The sequence below is a fragment of the Pseudophryne corroboree genome, chromosome 6 (genome assembly GCF_028390025.1).
Source record: "Pseudophryne corroboree isolate aPseCor3 chromosome 6, aPseCor3.hap2, whole genome shotgun sequence".
Taxonomy (NCBI): Eukaryota; Metazoa; Chordata; class Amphibia; order Anura; family Myobatrachidae; genus Pseudophryne; species Pseudophryne corroboree.
Genome location: NC_086449.1, coordinates 199,159,942 through 199,181,393, shown reverse-complemented (window position 1 = coordinate 199,181,393; position 21,452 = coordinate 199,159,942). Strand labels below are relative to the sequence as shown.

The 21,452-nt window shown below is 47.9% G+C and overlaps 2 protein-coding genes across 3 annotated transcripts in view; one reads left to right on the top strand and one right to left on the bottom strand.

Moving 5' to 3' along the window:
- DPP8 (dipeptidyl peptidase 8) overlaps nucleotides 1-12,651 on the bottom strand; it is a 136,564-nt gene extending 123,913 nt beyond the window's left edge. The window contains exons 1-2 of one of the 2 annotated variants that reach the window (XM_063925597.1): nucleotides 12,369-12,651; nucleotides 11,588-11,857 (exon numbers count right to left, since the gene is read on the bottom strand). In XM_063925597.1, the coding sequence (XP_063781667.1) occupies nucleotides 11,588-11,857; nucleotides 12,369-12,375 (277 nt within the window). In that variant the 5' untranslated portion in view covers nucleotides 12,376-12,651. Of the gene's footprint in view, nucleotides 1-11,581; nucleotides 11,858-12,368 lie in introns of both variants that reach the window. The other variant, XM_063925596.1, reaches the window with a different exon arrangement.
- Nucleotides 12,652-12,669: 18 nt separating this feature from the next.
- HACD3 (3-hydroxyacyl-CoA dehydratase 3) overlaps nucleotides 12,670-21,452 on the top strand; it is a 36,560-nt gene continuing 27,777 nt past the window's right edge. The window contains exon 1 of the mRNA XM_063925599.1: nucleotides 12,670-12,988. Coding sequence (XP_063781669.1) covers nucleotides 12,911-12,988 — 78 coding nt within the window. The 5' untranslated portion in view covers nucleotides 12,670-12,910. The remainder of the gene's footprint in view (nucleotides 12,989-21,452) is intronic.

Below are 21,452 nucleotides of genomic sequence, written 5' to 3'. Positions count from 1 at the left end.
ACCTCATATATAGCCCCTGGGGCTATATATTGAGGTATTTTAGCCAGCCAAGGTGTTTTTATTGCTGCCTCAGGGCGCCCCCCCCCAGCGCCCTGCACCCTCAGTGACCGGAGTGTGAAGTGTGTGAGAGGAGCAATGGCGCACAGCTGCAGTGCTGTGCGCTACCTTGGTGAAGACTGAGTCTTCATGCCGCCGATTTTCCGGACCATCTTCTTGCTTCTGGCTCTGTAAGGGGGACGGCGGCGCGGCTCCGGGACCGAACATCAAGGCTGGGCCTGCGGTCGATCCCTCTGGAGCTAATGGTGTCCAGTAGCCTAAGAAGCCCAATCCGGCTGCAAGCAGGCGAGTTCGCTTCTTCTCCCCTTAGTCCCTCGCTGCAGTGAGCCTGTTGCCAGCAGGTCTCACTGAAAATAAAAAAATCTAAGACTATTACTTTCTAAGAGCTCAGGAGAGCCCCTAGTGTGCATCCAACCTCGGCCGGGCACGAAATCTAACTGAGGCTTGGAGGAGGGTCATAGTGGGAGGAGCCAGTGCACACCAGGTAGTCTAAGATCTTTCTAGAGTGCCCAGCCTCCTTCGGAGCCCGCTATTCCCCATGGTCCTTACGGAGTTCCCAGCATCCACTAGGACGTCAGAGAAATGGATTTATCGGTAAGTACCAAAATCCTCTTTTTACCAATTGCAACATGAGCTGGGTCATATACTTGTTGCGGTGTGGATGTGATCTCCACTATATTGGGAGAACCACTAAATCTTTAAAGCTTAGGTTTATGGGACATCACAGATCTATATATATTAGCATCCAAAAACTCAAACATTTTTGTGACCATCACAAGGGAAACCTAAGCTCTTTGAAATTTAAAGGACTAGAACAGATCCCCATTACCAAACGAGATGGTGACAGATTTGGAAGATTACGCAGACAAGATATCTATTGGCTCTTCCACATGAATTCACTCCACCCTTATGATCTAAATGAGTCCATGGAACTCAATGCAGTACTTTGAGCTCATTATACACTTTTAACCCTTTATATGTTACTCTTCACTTATAGGATTCTCCCCACAATATTTTCTGAATAGCTTCTATCACACCCTACAGTGTCTCTATTTCTACCTTGCACTGAGGAAGGACTTTACATGTGTCACTATGTTTAGTATGTTACTATTTATAAGGTTACCCATTAGTGGGGCAGTATACTGTAGCTCTCCTCCATTCACACCATGTAACCATAGCTTAGCTCAAAGAGGTAGCCCAAATGTTTGCCCCCTCAGGGCAGTGTGCCCTTAATCTGAACCGTCTATTGCTGCCAATGGGATTATGCCCTGAGATTCACAATATCCATGTGCTGACCACTACAGGTTTTAATAAGACTTTTATATTTAGTGATTTTACAAAAAAATAAGAATTTACTCACCGGTAATTCTATTTCTCGTAGTCCGTAGTGGATGCTGGGAACTCCGTAAGGACCATGGGGAATAGCGGGCTCCGAAGGAGGCTGGGCACTCTAGAAAGATCTTAGACTACCTGGTGTGCACTGGCTCCTCCCACTATGACCCTCCTCCAAGCCTCAGTTAGGACACCGTGCCCGGACGAGCGTACACAATAAGGAAGGATTTTGAATCCCGGGTAAGACTCATACCAGCCACACCAATCACACCGTATAACTCGTGATATGAAACCCAGTTAACAGTATGAAACAACTGAGCCTCTCAACAGATGGCTCAACAATAACCCGATTTAGTTAACAGTAACTATGTACAAGTATTGCAGATAAACCGCACTTGGGATGGGCGCTTAGCATCCACTACGGACTACGAGAAATAGAATTACCGGTGAGTAAATTCTTATTTTCTCTGACGTCCTAGTGGATGCTGGGAACTCCGTAAGGACCATGGGGATTATACCAAAGCTCCCAAACGGGCGGGAGAGTGCGGATGACTCTGCAACACCGAATGAGAGAACTCCAGGTCCTCCTCAGCCAGGGTATCAAATTTATAGAATTTTGCTAAATTGTTTGCCCCTGACCAAGTAGCAGCTCGGCAAAGTTGTAAAGCCGAGACCCCTCGGGCAGCCGCCCAAGATGAGCCCACCTTCCTTGTGGAATGGGCATTGACAGATTTTGGCTGTGGCAGGCCTGCCACAGAATGTGCAAGCTGAATTGTACTACAAATCCAACGAGCAATAGTCTGCGTAGAAGCACGAGCACCCAGCTTGTTGGGTGCATACAGGATAAACAGCGAGTCAGATTTTCTGACTCCAGCCGTTCTGGAAACATATATTTTCAGGGCCCTGACCACGTCTAACAACTTGGAGTCCTCCAAGTCCCTAGTAGCCGCAGGCACCACAATAGGCTGGTTCAGGTGAAACGCTGACACCACCTTAGGGAGAAACTGGGGACGAGTCCTCAATTCTGCCCTATCCATATGGAAAATCAGATAAGGGCCTTTACATGATAAAGCCGCCAATTCTGATACTCGCCTGGCCGAAGCCAAGGCCAATAACATGACCACTTTCCAAGTGAGATATTACAGATCCACGGTCTTTAGTGGTCCCAAGGTGCCACAGGAGGCACAAACGGGGGCTGAATATGCAGCACTCCTTTTATAAATGTCTGAACTTCAGGTACTGAAGCTAGTTCTTTTTGAAAGAAAATCGACAGAGCCGAGATCTGTACCTTAATGGAACCTAATTTAAGGCCCATAGTCACTCCTGCTTGCAGGAAATGCAGAAATCGACCTAGTTGAAATTCCTCTGTTGGGGCCCTTTCGGCCTCACACCATGCAACATATTTCCGCCATATGCGGTGATAATGATTTGCTGTAACCTCTTTCCTGGCTTTAGTAAGCGTAGGAATGACTTCCTCCGGAATGCCCTTTTCCTTCAGGATCCGGCGTTCAACCGCCATGCCGTCAAATGCAGTCGCGGTAAGTCTTGGAACAGACAGGGCCCCTGCAGCCGCAGGTCCTGTCTGAGTGGCAGAGGCCATGGGTCCTCTGATATAAATTCTTGAAGTTCTGGGTACCAAGCTCTTCTTGGCCAGTCCGGAACCACGAGTATCGTTCTTACTCCTCGCCTTCCTATTATTCTCAGTACCTTTGGTATGAGAGGCAGAGGGGAGAACACATAAACCGACTGGTACACCCACGGTGTTACCAGAGCGTCCACAGCTATCGCCTGAGGGTCCCTTGACCTGGCGCAATATCTTTTATAGCTTTTTGTTGAGGCGGGACGTCATGTCCACCTGTGGCCTTTCCCAATGGTGTACAATCCTTTGGAAGACTTCTGGAGGAAGTCCCCACTTTCCCGGGTGGAGGTCGTGTCTGTTGAGAAGATCTGCTTCCCAGTTGTCCACTCCGGGAATGAACACTGCTGACAGTGCTAACACATGATTTTCCGCCTATCGGAGAATCCTTGTGGCTTCTGCCATCGCCATTCTGCTTCTTGTGCCGCCCTGTTGGTTTACATGGGCGACTGCCGTGATGTTGTCTGATTGGATCAGTACCGGCTGGTTTTGAAGCAGAGGCCTTGCCCCTCAGGGCATTGTAAATGGCCCTCAGGTCCAGAATATTTATGTGTAGGGAAATCACCTGACTTGACCAAAGTCCCTGGAAGTTTCTTCCCTGTGTGACTGCCCCCCAGCCTCAAAGGCTGGCAACCATGGTCACTAGGACCTAGTCCTGTATGCCGAACCTGCGGCCCTCTTGAAGATGGGCACTCTGCAGCCACCACAGTAGAGATACCCTGGTCCTTGGAGACAGGGTTATCAGCCTATGCATCGGAAGATGCGATCCGGACCACTTGTCCAACAGGTCCCTCTGAGAAGTTCTTGTATGGAACCTGCCTAATGGGATTGCTTCGTAGGAAGCTACCATTTTTCCCAGGACTCGCGTGCAACGATGTACCGCTACCTGTTTTGGCTTCAGGAGGTCTCTGACTAGAGATGACAACTCCTTGGCTTTCTCCTCCGGGAGAAACACTATTTCTGGTTTATTTCCAGAACCATCCCCAGGAACAGTAGACGTGTCATAGGAACCAGCTGTGACTTTGGACTGTTTAGAATCCAACCGTGCTGTTGTAGCACTTTCCAAAATAGTGCTACCCCGACTACCAACTGCTCCTTGGACCTCGCCCTTATAAAGAGATTGTCCAATTACAGGATAATTAAAACTCCCTTTTTTCGAAGGAGTAACATCATTTCGGCCATTACCTTGATAAAACACCCTCGGTGCCATGTACAGTCCAAACGGCAGTGTCTGGACTTGGTAATGGTAATCCTGTACCACAAATCTGAGGTACTCCTGGCGAGGATGGTAAATGGGGACATGCAGGTAAGCATCCTTGATGTCCCGGGATACCATGTAATCCCCCTCGTCCAGGCTTGCAATAACCGCCCTGAGCGATTCCATCTTGAACTTGAATTTTTTTATGTATGTGTTCAAGGATTTTAAATATAAAATGGGTCACACCGAACCACGCGGTTTCGGTACCCCAAACCGTGTGGAATAGTAACCCCGTCCTTGTTGAAGTAGGGGCACCTTGAGTATTACCTGCTGCGAATACCGCTTATTAATTGCCTCTAGCACAGCCTCCCTGCCTGAGGGAGTCGTCAGCAAGGCATATTTTAGGAAACGGCTGGGGGGAGACATCTCTAATTCCAGCTTGTACCCCTGAAATACTACTTGAAAGAAACAGGGATCCACCTGTGAGCGAGCCCACTAATTGCTGAAATTTTTGAGACGGCCCCCCACCGTACCTGGCTACACCTGTGGAGCACCCGCGTCATGCTGTGGACTCACAGGAAGCGGGGGAAGAATTTTGATTCTGGGAACAGGCTGACTGGTGCAGCTTTTTCCCTCTTCCCTTGTCTTGTCTCTGTACAGAAAGGAAGCGCCATTTGACCCGCTTGCTTTTCTGAAGCCGAAAGGACTGTACCTTTGTCTGTGAGGAAACCTGAGGTAAAAATATTTCTTCCCAGCAGTTGCTGTGGATACGAGGTCCCAGAGACCATCCCCAAATAATTCCTCACCCTTATAAGGCAGAATCTCTATGCGCTTTTTAAGTCAGCATCACCTGTCCAGTGACAGGTCTCTAATACCCTCCTGACAGAATGGACATTACATTCATTTTGGATGCCAGCCGGCAAAATATCCCTCTGTGCATCCCTCATATATAAGACGACGTCTTTAATATGTTCTCATATTAGCAAACTAGTATGCTTGACAGGGTCACCGACCACGCTGCAGCAGCACGCTCTGCAGGTCTCAGTCTAGTACCTGAGTGTGTAAATACAGACTTCAGGATAGCCTCCTGCTTTTTATCAACAGGTACCTTCAAAGTGGCCGTTCCTAAAACGGCAGTGCCACCTTTTTTGACAACCGTGTGAGCGCCTTATCCACCCTAGGGGATATCTCCCAGCGTAACTTATCCTCCTGGCGGGAAAGGGTACGCCATCAGTAACTTTTTATAAATTACCAGTTTCTTAACGGGGGAACCCACGCTTTTCACACACTTCATTTATTCATCTGATGGGGGAACAAAACACTGCCTGTTTTTTCTCCCCAAACCTAAAACCCATTTTTAGAGGTGCTTGGGTTAATGTCAGAAATGTATAACACATTTTTTATTGCCGGGATCAAGTCACGGATGTTCCTAGTGGATTGTGTATATGTCTCAACCTTGTCGACACTGGAGTCAGACTCTGTGTCGACATCTGTGTCTGCCATCTGAGAGAGCGGACGTTTTTGAGCCCCTGATGGTCTTTGAGACGCCTGGGCAGGCGCGGGCTGAGAAGCCGGCTGTCCCACAGCTGTTACGTTATCCACCCTTTTATGTAAGGAGTTGACACTGTCGGTTAATACCTTTCACCTATCCATCCACTCTGGTGTCGGCCCCACAGGGGGCGACATCACATATATCGGCCTCTGTTCCGTCACCATATAAGCCTCCTCATTCAACATGTCGACACAGCCGTACCGACACACCGCAGACACACAGGGAATGCTCTAAACGAGGACAGGACCCACAAAAGCCCTTTGGGGGGACAGAGTGAGAGTATGCCAGCACACACCAGAGCGCTATATAATGCAGGGACTAACTGAGTTATGTCCCCTATAGCTGCTTTTCAATATAATATACTGTATACAGTGCCAATTTTAATGCCCCCCCTCTCTTTTCCCTCTTACTGTACTGTAGAATTGCAGGGAAGAGCCAGGGAGCTTCCTTCCAGCCGAGCTGTGAGGGAAAAATGGCGCCAGTGTGCTGAGGAGATAGGCTCTGCCCCTTTTTCGCGGCGTATTCTCCCGCTTTTTATGGGATTCTGGCAGGGGTATTTACCTCATATATAGCCCCAGGGGCTATATATTGAGGTATTTTAGCCAGCCAAGGTGTTTTTATTGCTGCCTCAGGGCGCCCCCCCCCAGCGCCCTGCACCCTCAGTGACCGGAGTGTGAAGTGTGTATGAGGAGCAATGGCGCACAGCTGCAGTGCTGTGCGCTACCTTGGTGAAGACAGGATGTCTTCATGCCGCCGATTTTCCGGACCATCTTCTTGCTTCTGGCTCTGTAAGGGGGACGGCGGCGCGGCTCCGGGACCGAACATCAAGGCTGGGCCTGCGGTCGATCCCTCTGGAGCTAATGGTGTCCAGTAGCCTAAGAAGCCCAATCCGGCTGCAAGCAGGCGAGTTCGCTTCTTCTCCCCTTAGTCCCTCGCTGCAGTGAGCCTGTTGCCAGCAGGTCTCACTGAAAATAACAAATTCTAAGACTATAACTTTCTAAGAGCTCAGGAGAGCCCCTAGTGTGCATCCAACCTCGGCCGGGCACGAAATCTAACTGGGGCTTGGAGGAGGGTCATAGTGGGAGGAGCCAGTGCACACCAGGTAGTCTAAGATCTTTCTAGAGTGCCCAGCCTCCTTCGGAGCCCGCTATTCCCCATGGTCCTTACGGAGTTCCCAGCATCCACTAGGACGTCAGAGAAATGTTTTTATTAAAATGTATTTTCATTTTTGCTAGGTTAATGTCAATAATTGTCATTTGAATGCTAGTTATCTGTGCACTGTTCCTTTTGTTTATGCACATTCCGATTACCACACAGTGAGCGAGATTCAATCTACAGTGACAGGAGATCACGGGGCGATATTCAATTGTTTTTGCTATCGCACCCAGAGAGGTTGGGTTTAGCCGACTAAAGCAGCTAAACTCGACCAAAGTAATGGGCGCAACATAAAAAGTACCACTTGGGCGCTCAAACTTTTCGCAATTTCAGCTTGCCACCCATGGGAGGTGCGACCTGAAATGCAGGTGCTGGCAGCTGATCGTGCCCGAACAGAGCAACAATTGAATAGCTCCGCTGGGTGCCATCTACTGACTCCTGGCAGTGCAAACAATTGAATCTCACCCAGTTAATCTTCTGTCATAATTTACTCATCTAGTCATTATTATGAACCTTCAATAATCATCGTCAAGCACTGGAGTAGATGCTTTACGTGGCTAATCCCAGTACATTAGTCGTGACGTGTCCATCACCACAATCACCCGTCACTTTAGATGAAAAAGAGCAGGTGCAAGAAAGCAACGAAATTCCCCACTCTGGCTGGGTAAGCCGAATTTCCCATGATGTTTTTCCCATATCTGTGTAGTCCTCACTAGTTAGGGGGGTTCAAATAGCCGCAGATTACTGCAGCTAATTGTCCCGCTGGAGGCTATCCAACCAGCCCCATAAAGCCGCTGCTCGTGCCAGTTTATCTGGGCTTTTGTTTCACCTGCTTTAGACAAGCAAAACCAAATCCCAGAAAACAGCCACGTTTTTATCTGAACTCTAGCGCCCCCCCCCCCCTTTCCCCAGGACATGACAGTGATCAGGGGTTCGTAATAAATAAGGGAGTTGATAATCACAAGAAATTGTAATACCTGGAGGGATTATAGTAATTTTTCATCTAAAGTGACGGGCGATATTCAATGGAAGGTGGTGATGGACACGTCACGCCTAACGCACTGGGATTAGCTACGTAAAGCATCTACTCCAATGCAAACTACCGGATGCACTGGCAGTCCAAATGCTTGACTATGGGTGGATTTCTGCTCGCCACCTCAAGAGAGTGCAAGCACCTATAATAGGCACTCGCACCCACCTGCACATACAACTGAATATAACCCGGTCACTTTAGATTGGGGCTACAGCACTGCAAAACAATTCAATTCTCCCCAGAGAGCAGAGTTTACGAGGACGTGTACACGGAATTGCAGGCCCTGCATAGCTGTGCGTGCGCAGGGATCCACTATATCTCTTGCCCCAAGGATAGTGCATGTGCACACTGATCATGACAACTCAAAAAACATATGGATAGGAGCGGTGCAGCGGCATAAACAACTCGCCATACGGGCAAATACCTGCTTTTAGTTCAGAGCAAACAATGAAGGTGTAATTGTGGCAGACTTGTGTGCAATGCTGTATAGGCTTACTTTCTTACACTGCGGAATTGATAATGGGGTATATTCCATTGAAGTCGAAACTGCCGTCTTGTCCGAAAGACAGCAGTTTCCTACATTTTCAGGTCGAAGGGGTTCTGATCTATTCAATCCCTGTTTTTTTTTTTATCCGACAAATCAGGGAATTTGACTTGTCGGAAAGCATGTGGATCAGCGGAATAGCTGCCGATCCGCGTGCTTCTGTCGGAAACGGGGCCAAATCCGACAGGTTTTGGCCCTGTTTCCGACCATCGCAATCAGACTTTAAAAAAGTCAGATTGAGATGTGGGAGCTGAGGAGGAGGAGACGGGGGGAGCAGCGCTACAGCACAGCATATGCAGGAGGATGTGCCACTGCAGATGCTCACGGCAGTGTCCGTCTGGCTCCAGCAAGAGAGGTCTCGCTTGCTGGAGCCGGGTGGACGCTGCCATGAGGTCTGGCGGTGGTGCTACATGCTCCTACAACGTTGCTGTAGTGCTGTTCTTCCCCGTCTCCCCGCGGCTTTCCCAGTCTCCTCCTCTCGGCTCCCTCATCTCAATCTGACTTTTTTTACAGTCGAATTGAGATGGCCATTGAACAGCCCTTGTCGGGTCCATTCCGACAAATGCATGTCGGAATAGATCCAACTTCAATTGAATATACCGCTATATATTAATATAAAAAACTCGCATCAGAAATAGAAAATCAAAAATATGTCAGCCAAGAGAAAGTGCATCAGTTGTCTTGCAATTCAGCTGTAATTAGACAACAGCCACAAATACACAGTTGTGGGACTGAAGCCAGTCTGCAGTGAATATTATGAAGACTGTATAAGAGAGGATTTAATAAGTAGGTCATATGCTGCCGGTTACATTTTCGTAGCTTTGAACTTGCAAGAGATTAAAATTCCATCTCAAATCAGATGTGCAAAAAAGAGTAAATACTTAGACATTTCACCAGAAAACATTGTACATTGTGAAGCATACAGGAGGTAAACAACATGTTCATTCAGCTTTGGTTTATGTAATTAAATCACATGCAGTCATCTGGGCAAATACACTCACCAAAAATGCACGAAATAAAAAAATAAATTAAAAAAAAGGAAAAAATCTAAAATGTATTACTGAACTTAAAGTACATTTATAGTAGGAGTTAGGCTGGGTACACTATACATTTATCGGGTGAATGGTGTGTATGCAGTGCCAATGCAGGAGCGTTAGCCAATGGCTTGCACCAGTCAGCATATAACCCAATCAGCAAGGGATCGAATAGGTGTGTACCCACCTTTACTCTGCACTGCATGACTACTCTGAGGCTGGAAGGAAGATTCATGCTAGGCAATTTCATTATTTTCAAAACATTTAATAAGCTAGAAATGGAATCAGTATTGGATGCTGAATGTCAGTCTACCGACATTGGCATCCCGTGGGCCAGAATGCCGGCAGGTGGGCGAGCACAACGAAGCCCCTTGCGGGCTCGGTGGTGAGTGTCGCTCACCACAGGTTCTATTCTCCCTCTATGGGTGTCGTGTACACCCACAGAGGGGAAATCTCCCAGCAGCGGTATAGTACCTATCAGGTTCCCAGCATCGGTATTGAGACAGCATACCTTAGAAATACTGCAATTGTTTATATATACACATATATACATACATACATAATCTATTTTTTTCCTGAAAAGCATCACTCTCGCATTGTGCAAGATATCCTGCTGTTCTGACACCTCCCCACTATACAAGCATAGAATTAGCAGTAATGTAATGAACATTTAATTTATTTTTCAATTCATGCAAAAGTGGATGCCGCACCAGTATTGGGAATAAAAAAGTAAAAAAAAAAAAAAAGAAAGAATTCTGGGAAAAGGATAGCAATGGGAGCTAATACTTGCCTTCACGTTTGTGCATTTAGGGCCTGGCCAAGTTGTATGTAAATGCAGTGTTAGATGCAATTTTGCTCGCTGTGCAATTGTGAAAATAAGCCAATGACTCAGACGCCACCTTGTGCTTAGAGACATCCATTTCCAGCATCCCTCCTCCGCAGCTTGCGTGCAAGAGCGGAAACCCTGGACGACCATCAAACTTCTCAGGAAGTCCATGCTGTCTCTGACAGAACAGCTCTCTTTAAGATGCTATGGGCTCTTCAGCGGCGAGCAAAATCACAGTGGCTGATTTTGGCACACCAGGAAATGGTCACAAAATACATGCACTTCTCTAGAAGCCACCCCCCACTTGCCACCCCCAAATACTGATTACTTCAGTCAATCATTTTGTGAATAAATCAATCGCTGTGATTCTGCACAGTGCGGCTTTGGAGCATTCGCAGTGGTAAATAATCGCTCCACTGTATACATCGACACTGAGTTCACACTGGAGAGACGGGTATTTGTTCCGAAATCGGTACGAATGTCCTTGAGCCCAGATTGTTTGTACACACTGGAACGACTTTAACGAAGGATGGAACGATCATATAACTAGGTTTGATGTGCAGCATATAAAACCTAGTATCTGTCGCACACTGCTGTGGTGAGCAGTGTAGACGATTTGTCATAACGAACTGTCAAACTGGCCAACATCGCTCCAGGAAGTATCCGGCTTAAGTCATGAAATGCTTCACATTTTAATAATTCTTTTAGAATGTAAGCTCTAGAACATGCTCTATTAAGTTGCTACGTTGTTATCAATGTATATTAATCCAATTATTCCACCATACAGTACAGCAGAATGTTCTAGTACTTTATGCAGAATGATGATAATAAAGACATTATTAATTTAGCAGCAAATATATAAGAGAAATGGCAGTCCTCAATCATATTTTCAATGGCAAAAGGTATGACAAGCACAGAATGTTAATACAACATATATATAGAATAATTATCTAGAGAACTTAGGGCATTCCTTTAATGTAAATATACATGCTGATATTGTGCTACAATGATGTGTGACAGAGCTCATCCACAACTATAGAACTAAGCACTTTGTGTGTGATCATGTCTGTCTGTAATACATTCCCACAAAGATTTTTTATTTTATATTCTTTTTTTGAAGGGGGGGGGGGTTACTGGATAAAGAATCCCATATGTGTATATACTGTAGATAGTACAGTAAGAATCTTTAGGAATATAAATAAGATAATACTTACACATACCCAGATAGTACATGCGATCAGAGTGAGGGCTATCTGGGTCATTTCTCTTAACAAAGGTGAAGCTGTGCGGAGCCTTGGCCATCATGTATCCATGGTACTTTCTGGTGTCCGCCAGCAGCTTCCGCATCTGGCTCCATGAATGGCGCTCCACATAGAAAGGTTCTGGCTTGGGCTCCCCTCCGACTGCCTCCAGGCTTCCATGGCTGCGTGTGGACTCAAATATTTCTACACCAACCTGTTCAGTCTCCATAGCTGCTGCCATGTTGCATCCTGTGGGGACACATAAATCCCATTTATATAAATTATAAAGGAGAACATTTACTAAGCAGTGATAAGAGCAGAGAAGTGAGCCAGTGGAGAAGTTGCCCATGGCAACCAAACATAGTTGAGGTAACATTTATAAAGAGCATTCTATAAAATGATATGCATTGGTTCTCCACTGGCACACTTCTCCACTCTTTTCACTGCATCAGTAATAGACCCCATAATATATACACAGGAGGTGGTCCATGGGCAGCAGGTAGCACAGCTGCAGCAGCCCCTGCTATCATTATAGTACGATACATAGCATGGGGAGGTTACTGAGCTGAAAGGCTACCAGGGACCAGTGCCTGATCAGGATCCCCCGGGGTACCCCAGCCGGCTGCAGCGCCTCACTGCTCCCTCCTAGGGCTCGGTCTAATGCCCTGCCCCCAGTCCCTACAGGCAGCACCTCCTCCAGCGCCATCCCCACCCTATCCTGCGCCACACGGGGTCGGCGCCCTCCACTGCCTGCCCTCACCTAGCATGGGGGAAGCGGGCAGGTGTGGGCGGCCAGGCCCGGCTTTTGCTGCTCTCTCTTCCCGGTTGTGACTTGGCTGCTCTTCGTTCTCTCACTCCAGCCCCGGTCCAACTGCCGCTCACACATCCGCTTCCTGAGATCAGGTCGGCGCGGTCGCCCCCTGTTGGCTGGAGGCGGCGGTGTACCCCGCAGTGGACGTTGACACTCCCGGTTGTGTAAATAACGCACAGAGTAGTGCGGCGTATGATGTGGCGACCACAGACAGCGCGCTCCCTCACACCACAGGCCTCGCACATCCCTTTCTGTCAAAATGAAGTAGTGGCACCTCTCCCTTACTCAAGATGGCCGGCCGTGTGCCATGACTAAACATGGCTTCTCTCGTTGATACCGCAGCGCAAGCCCGCAGTCAACATGGTCGCCCAAGCCTCCTCCGCCCATCCCATCTGGCGCAATGACAGGCCGACGGTGTATCCATCTGGATTGTTCTCTGCCTGGTGGTTAGGTAGCAGAGTGACGGCGAGTGAGCTGGTGCCGGTCCCGCAATGAGTCTCACCCCGCAGGTGTACTGGGCGCAGAGGCACCATGAGCTGTATCTCCGGGTGGAGCTCAGTGACGTGCAGGTACAGTGCTCCCGCAGCGGTGCTCATTCTCCATGGTCACCCCCGGCCTGGGGTATGCTTATTCGTGGTGCACAGAGCCTACGCTGGGTGACCCCACACACCCACCTGATTATGTGCTCTGCTGCTGCACCTCTATTACCAATTGGTGTGTGCCAGTCATGCGGTGATTACCCCAGTGCTCTTCATTCATTCTTCTGGTATTATGTGCAGACTTCCAACATGCCCCTTCCCCCGGGTACACAGTGCCCTGCACCCTGCCCTCTCACTTCTTTATGATTGCAGCCACCTGTGTTGCCCTGATTATGTGATGAGAGGGGTGCCTCTGCACAGGTCTGGGGAGCATTGTCTACCTGGCAGAAGGGGTCACAGTGGAGGCTGCGTATGTGTGTAATATTAGGAACACCTCCATAGTGGTGTTATACATGACTATTATCACTGTCGTGTCATCACTGTGTGCTGACTGATCTGTATACAGTAGGGTGGTGGCCACTATCCAAACCCCCTCAGCATTACTTGGCTGTGGCAATATTGTGTGATCTGTGACCATGTCATCATGTGCCTGCTGCTGCTCAGGAAATGGGGAAGTAATTATTAGCCAATACAATGAAAACATTTTATGCTTCAGGGGCATTCCGTTGTCACGGGACAGGTGAGACATTTGCACTATGGTTTTCTTATCAAAAGAGGTTCTCTGTCTCATATTTTGAAATATATTTACATTATTATGGTAGCATATAACATACAGTGTGCATGGTATTGATGTGTAAGGTAACTCTACTATTTGCATTGTTGGGTATGGCATTATTGATTTTCAAACTTGTGTCACGGGTGGGAAAGAAAGTAGACATACCTTCTCACATAGGGGCCTATTTATCACCATCTGCATCCGTGAATGTGGATGTCATGTGATAAAACTCGCACTGTGATGATAATTGATTACATCACAGGGATTTATCAATTGTTGCATGCAGGGACCGAGCTTACGATCAAGCTCTGTCTCTCAAGCTCTGTCCCTGCGATGACACTCCTCCTCCGCATCATCAGGGTATTTTTTGTAAAAAAAAAAATACCCCGATGTCCTGCTGTGCATACGCCGCCCCCGCCGACATCACCACCACCTGGTGCACCCCGTCGCGACTATCCCCGCGTGCTGTGGACCCCCTCCCAGCAGTATAATATGCTTACCAGTCCAGGGAGCTGGTCCACGCTGCTCCTGCTGGGCTACTAGGCGCTGGATCCCGGGTTCTGCGGTGACCCCCAGTGCTGTACAGTGTGCTGCTGCTTTGCAGCGTCACTTTACTGCACTGGGGTCACAGTGCAGCATTTTTGTAACTTAACATGTTAATCTTATTACAAATATTGTTTTGAGTACAGATTTGTTTTTAAATTTCAAAACTGACTAACTTTTTTAACAACTACTTTAGGTAACACTACAAGAATCTGATCAAAATTAATATAATTTTGATTTTGTTTTTAACAATTTAAAATTTTCCCCAACAACCTTCAAAAACATTACTTTCACTGACCCGTAATCCTTACAGGAGCTGTGTGCAATGCCAGTATATCTGTAGTGAAAAAGATGGTCATAGGATCTCAGAATTGCGCAGTGAAAAGGAAGAAGCTGCCTTGGTACACCTCTAAATGGGGGTGAAAAACACCAATTTCCTTTCAATAGATCTATAAATAGCATAGAGGGTACCACTGGCGCTGGGTCCTTATAGATAACCCCTTATTTAAGAGGTAAAATTAACCTTGGAAACCCGTATACCAATGGGATAAATAGCCACGATGATATGGTAAATGGAGGCTAATAATTTATAATGACATCACAATAAAAACACAATATACAAATTTACATCCAAAATGGTATCCAAAAGATCTGTGCACAATACGATCTAAAGTGTCCCAGTAAAGTGACTGGTGCGTCAAAAGGAAAGGATATCTCTCACCATATTCCAAAGGTAAGGCTGAATAGCCTGGCACAACCGCGATTCGGTCCTTATGTCAACCTTATTAAAGAGTGGATCCACTCTTGAAAAAGGTTGACATAAGGACCGAAACGCGTTGTTTGGATGGAGGAGTTGCACATAGAAAGACTCTGGTGACCGTATGCTGACAAAATCTACTGCGGTGGTGCCAGGTTATTCAGCCTTGGACCGCATCTGCCAACTAATAAGCTAGCCCACCGCACCTTTGGAATATGGTGAGAGATCTCCTTTCCTTTTGACGTATCAGTCACTTTACTGGGACACTTTAGATCGTATTGTGTACAGATCTTTTGGATACCATTTTGGATGTAAATTTGTATGTTGTGTTTTTATTGTGATGTCTTTATAAATTATTAACCTCCATTTACCATTTCATCGTGGATATTTATCCCATTGGTATACGGATTTCCAAGGTTAATATTACCTCTTAAATAAAGGGTTATCTATAAGGACCCAGTGCCAGCGGGAACCCTCTATGCTGTTTATAGAAGTATATCTGTAGTGATCAGTATTTCTGGAAAATGGTTCTGGAACTGCCTGTTAATACTAACAAAGCCCAAGAAGAAGAGGAGAAGACCAGATGCAAAGAAACCAGCCACCGAACAGTGGATGGCAGACCTGAATTTCTATATGTCCCATAGAATAACCCCCTAGCCAGCCAGGGCATAAGAGAGGACATCCAGTGTCCCCCATGGACTCCGAGAAAAGGATTTTACAGGTATGGACAAAAATACCATTTTCTCTTTTTTTCCATGGGGGACACTCAACACCATGTTGGATGTCCCAAAGCTGTCCCTTTAAGGAAGGAATTAATCCTGTGCGCTCGTAGTACCCCTCACCGAAACAAGTGTCGCTAGAGACAAATTAGTCCAATTAGTTGAGAAGGAGTAAGAAATAAATGAAAGACCGCATAGAGGTGTGACAGAGATGTTCTGCAGAGAGACCTCGCTCAGCCACTAAGGAGGCACCCAGCAACCGAGTGGAATGGTCTGTAGCAAGTCCAGAAGCTCCTGGGCCACACTATACAGTAATGTCCCTGAGCACCCCTTAGTATACACAGTACCCTTTATAATACCACTCAATATTGATAATGTCGATATTATCTTAGACCGAAAAGCTATACCTCTAGATACACTATTACCGTGGAGCCGCTATGCCCGCTAGACCGAATATACGTGCTACGCACTTTGTACGCTATTTGCGTACAGAGTCCCGCACGTGGTACGTACTAGTTGTACACACGCCGCGCTGAGTGTACAGAGTACACACAGCGTGCGCACACACAATTGATAACCTTTAAACCTTGTTAATGATACAATGTGATGATATGATTACATTTTAAACCCTTAACAGCAAAGTGCTGCAACGATGTTCTACCTTAAACCTTAAGTAGCGCTGACGGTATAAAGTACCCGCAGTGCGTACACCTTATCAATACTTATACACCTTATACAGATAAATACACTCTAAAACCCTTGCAGGAAAGTGAAGACACAACACTGATTTGTAGTTGCAACCACAGGGTTCTAAGGCCACAGTGGATTAATTCCAAAAGGTAAAACAGTACAAATCATACACTAAAGGCTAACAAGTAAATCTAAACAGAATAATGGCTACAGAGAATGTACATACGTGAGAATGTTCGCAAGCGCAACCCGGCCGGTCCTCCGCTGGTCATACAGATAGCGTTCAGAGTCTTCTGACCGGCCAGGCAACAATGGGCTTTTCTCTGACGTCTTAGTGGATGCTGGGAACTCCGTAAGGACCATGGGGAATAGACGGGCTCCGCAGGAAACTGGGCACTCTAAAGAAAAGATTAGGTACTATCTGGTGTGCACTGGCTCCTCCCTCTATGCCCCTCCTCCAGACCTCAGTTAGAATCTGTGCTCGGCCAGAGCTGGGTGCTCCTAGTGGGCTCTCCTGAGCTTACTAGTAAAGAAAGTATTTATTAGGTTTTTTATTTTCAGTGAGCTTCTGCTGGCAACAGACTCACTGCTACGTGGGACTAAGGGGAGAGAAGCAAACCTACCTGCTTGCAGCTAGCTTGTGCTTCTTAGGCTACTGGACACCATTAGCTCCAGAGGGTTCAAACACAGGCACCTGTCCTCGATCGTCCGTTCCCGGAGCCGCGCCGCCGTCCCCCTCGCAGAGCCTGAAGAACAGAAGCTGGAAGACGACGAAATCGGCGGCAGAAGACTCCTGTCTTCATTTAAGGTAGCGCACAGCACCGCAGCTGTGCGCCATTGCTCCCAGCACACTTACACACTCCGGTCACTGTAGGGTGCAGGGCGCTGGGGGAGGGCGCCCTGGGCAGCAATTGAAGTACCTTTTGGCAATAAAAATACATATATACATTCTGGCACTGTATATATGTAAAAACCCCCGCCATTTTTTTTACACAGAAAGCGGGATAGAAGCCCGCCACTGAGGGGGCGGGGCCTTCTTCCTCAGCACACCAGCGCCATTTTCTCTTCACAGCTCCGCTGGAAGCAGCTCCCCAGGCTCTCCCCTGCAGTATCCAGGTACAAGAAGGGTAAAAAAGAGAGGGGGGGCACATAAATTTAGGCGCAAATAAAACATATAAGGCAGCTATTGGGTAATCACTTATTATAAGTGAAAATCCCTGTGTTATATAGCGCTATGGTGTGTACTGGCATACTCTCTCTCTGTCTCCCCAAAGGACTTTGTAGGGTCCTGTCCTCAGTCTGAGCATTCCCTGTGTGTGTGCGGTGTGTCGGTACGGCTGTGTCGACATGTTTGATGAGGAGGGTTACGTGGAGGCGGAGCAAGGGCAGATAAGTGTGGTGTCGCCCCCGTCGGGGCCGACACCTGATTGGATGGATATGTGGAAGGTCTTAAATGACAATGTAAGCTCCTTACATAAAAGGTTTGATGACGCTGCAGCCTTGGGACAGCCGGGGTCTCAACCCGCGCCTGCCCTGGCGACTCAGAAACCGTCAGGGGCTCATAAACGCCCTCTATCTCAGATGGTTAACACAGATGTCGACACGGAGTCCGACTCAAGTGTCGACAATGATGAGGCACATTTACAGTCTAAAATGACCAAGGCCATCCGATACATGATTATTGCAATGAAAGATGTATTACACATTTCTGAGATTAACCCTGTTAATACCAAGAGGGTTTATATGTTTGGGGAGAAAAAGCAGCCAGTGACTTTTCCCCCATCTGATGAATTATGCGAAGAAGCGTGGAGTTCCCCTGATAAGAAACTAGTGATTTCTAAGAGGTTACTGATGGCGTACCCTTTCCCGCCAACGGACAGGTTACGTTGGGAAACATCCCCTAGGGTGGACAAGGCGCTGACACGCTTATCTAAAAAGGTGGCCCTGCCGTCTCAGGAAGCTATCCTGAAGTCAGTGTATACACACTCTGGTACTCTACTGAGACCTGCTATTGCTTCAGCCTGGATGTGTAGTGCTGTAGCAGCATAGACAGATACTCTTGTCAGACGACATAGATTCCCTCGACAGGGATACTGTTTTGCTAACCCTGAGCCATATAAAAGACGTCGTCTTATATATGCGGGATGCTCAGAGGGACATTTGCCTGCTGGGCTCTAGAATTAATGCTATGTCCATTTCTGCCAGGAGGGTCTTATGGACTCGGCAATGGACAGGAGATGCTGATTCTAAAAAACACATGGAGGTTTTGCCTTATAAGGGTGAGGAATTGTTTGGGGACGGTCTATCGGACCTCGTGTCCACAGCGACAGCTGGAAAGTCGACTTTCTTGCCTCAGGTTTCCTCACAGCCTAAGAAAGCACCGTATTATCAAATGCAGTCCTTTCGTTCTCAGAAAGGCAAGAGGGTCAGGGGCGCATCCTTTCTTGCCAGAGGCAGGGGTAGAGGTAAGAAGCTGCACCATGCAGCCAGTTCCCAGGAACAAAAGTCCTCCCCTGCTTCCACTAAGTCCACCGCATGACGTTGGGGCTCCACAGGCGGAGCCAGGTGCGGTGGGGGCGCGTCTCCGAAACTTCATCAACCAGTGGGTTCGCTCACAGGTGGATCTCTGGGCTGTACAAATTGTATCTCAGGGCTGGAATACAAGCTGGAATTCGAAGCGACTCCCCCCCCGCCGTTGCCTCAAATCAGCCTTGCCAGCTTCCCCCATGGAAAGGGAGGTAGTACTGGCGGCAATTCACAAGCTGTACCTCCAGCAAGTGATTATCAGGGTCCCCCTCCTTCAACAGGGAAGGGGTTACTATTCCACAATGTTTGTGGTACCGAAACCGGACGGTTCGGTGAGACCCATTCTGAATTTAAAATCCTTGAACACTTTTTTATAAAGAAATTCAAGTTCAAAATGGAATCGCTCAGAGCGGTTATTGCAAGCCTGGAAGAGGGGGATTTTATGGTGTCGCTGGACATCAAGGATGCTTACTTGCATGTCCCCATTTACCCACTTCACCAGGAGTACCTCAGGTTTGTGGTACAGGACTGTCATTACCAGTTCCAGACGTTGCCGTTTGGCCTGTCCACGGCACCGAGGATATTTACCAAAGTAATGGCTGAAATTATGATACTCCTTCGGAAGAAGGGAGTTATAGTTATCCCGTACTTGGACGATCTCCTCATAAAGGCGAGGTCCAGAGAGCAGTTTTTGATCAGCGTAGCACTCTCTCAGGAAGTGTTGCAACAGCACGGCTGGATTCTGAATGTTCCAAAGTCGCAGCTGATTCCTACGACGCGTCTGCTTTTCCTGGGCATGATTCTGGACACAGAACAGAAGAAGGTGTTTCTCCCGGTGGAGAAGGCCCAGGAATTAGCATCTCTGGTCAGGGACCTCCTGAAACCAAAACAGGTATCGGTGCATCACTACACGCGAGTCCTGGGAAAGATGGTGGCTTCATACGAAGCCATTCCCTTCGGCAGGTTCCATGCAAGGATCTTTCAGTGGGCTCTGTTGGACAAGTGGTCCGGATCGCATCTCCAGATGCATCGGCTGATCACCCTGTCCCCAAGGGCCAGGGTGTCTCTTCTGTGGTGGCTGCAGAGTGCTCACCTTCTCGAGGGCCGCAGGTTCGGCATACAGGACTGGGTCCTGGTGACCACGGATGCAAGCCTCCGAGGATGGGGGGCAGTCACTCAGGGAAGAAACTTCCAAGGGCTGTTGTCAAGTCTGGAGACTTCTCTACACATAAATATATTGGAACTAAGGGCCATTTACAACGCCCTGAGTCAAGCAGAGCCCCTGCTTCGAAACCAGCCAGTGCTGATTCAGTCAGACAACATCACGGCGGTCGCCCATGTAAACCGCCAGGGCGGCACAAGAAGCAGGATGGCAATGGCAGAAGCCACAAAGATTCTTCGGTGGGCGGAGAATCACGTGCAAGCACTGTCAGCAGTGTTCATTCCGGGAGTGGACAACTGGGAAGCAGACTTCCTCAGCAGACACGACCTCCACCCGGGAGAGTGGGGACTTCATCAAGAAGTCTTCACACAGATTGCAAAGCGATGGGAACTGCCACAGGTGGACATGATGGCGTCCCGCCTCAACAAAAAGCTAAAAAGATATTGCGCCAGGTCACGGGACCCTCAGGCGATAGCTGTGGACGCCCTAGTGACACCGTGGGTGTACCAGTCGGTATATGTGTTTCCTCCTCTTCCTCTCATACCCAAGGTACTGAGAATAGTAAGAAAGAGAGGAATAAGAACAATACTCATTGTTCCGGATTGGCCAAGAAGGACTTGGTACCCGGAACTGCAAGAAATGCGCACAGAGGACCCATGGCCTCTGCCTCTCAGACAGGACCTGCTGCAACAAGGGCCCTGTCTGTTCCAAGACTTACCGCGGCTGCGTTTGACGGCATGGCGGTTGAACGCCGGATCCTAGCGGAAAAAGGCATTCCGGATGAAGTTATTCCTACGCTGATAAAGGCTAGGAAGGACGTGACAGCAAAGCATTATCACCGTATATGGCGAAAATATGTTGCTTGGTGTGAGGCCAGGACGGCCCCTACAGAGGAATTCCAGCTGGGTCGATTCCTGCACTTCCTACAGTCAGGGGTGACTATGGGCCTAAAATTGGGGTCCATAAAGGTCCAGATTTCGGCCCTATCCATTTTCTTTAAAAAAGAACTGGCTTCACTGCCTGAGGTTCAGACGTTTGTTAAGGGAGTGCTGCATATTCAGCCCCATTTTGTGCCACCAGTGGCACCCTGGGATCTTAACATTGTGTTGGATTTCCTAAAATCCCACTGGTTTGAGCCACTTAAGACCGTGGAACTAAAGTATCTCACGTGGAAAGTGGTCATGCTGTTGGCCTTAGCATCGGCTAGGCGTGTGTCGGAATTGGCGGCTTTGTCATGTAAAAGCCCAGATCTGATCTCCCATATGGACAGGGCAGAATTGAGGACTCGTCCCCAATTTCTCCCAAAGGTGGTATCATCGTTTCATTTGAACCAACCTATTGTGGTACCTGCGGCTACTCTGGACTTGGAGGACGCCAAGTTG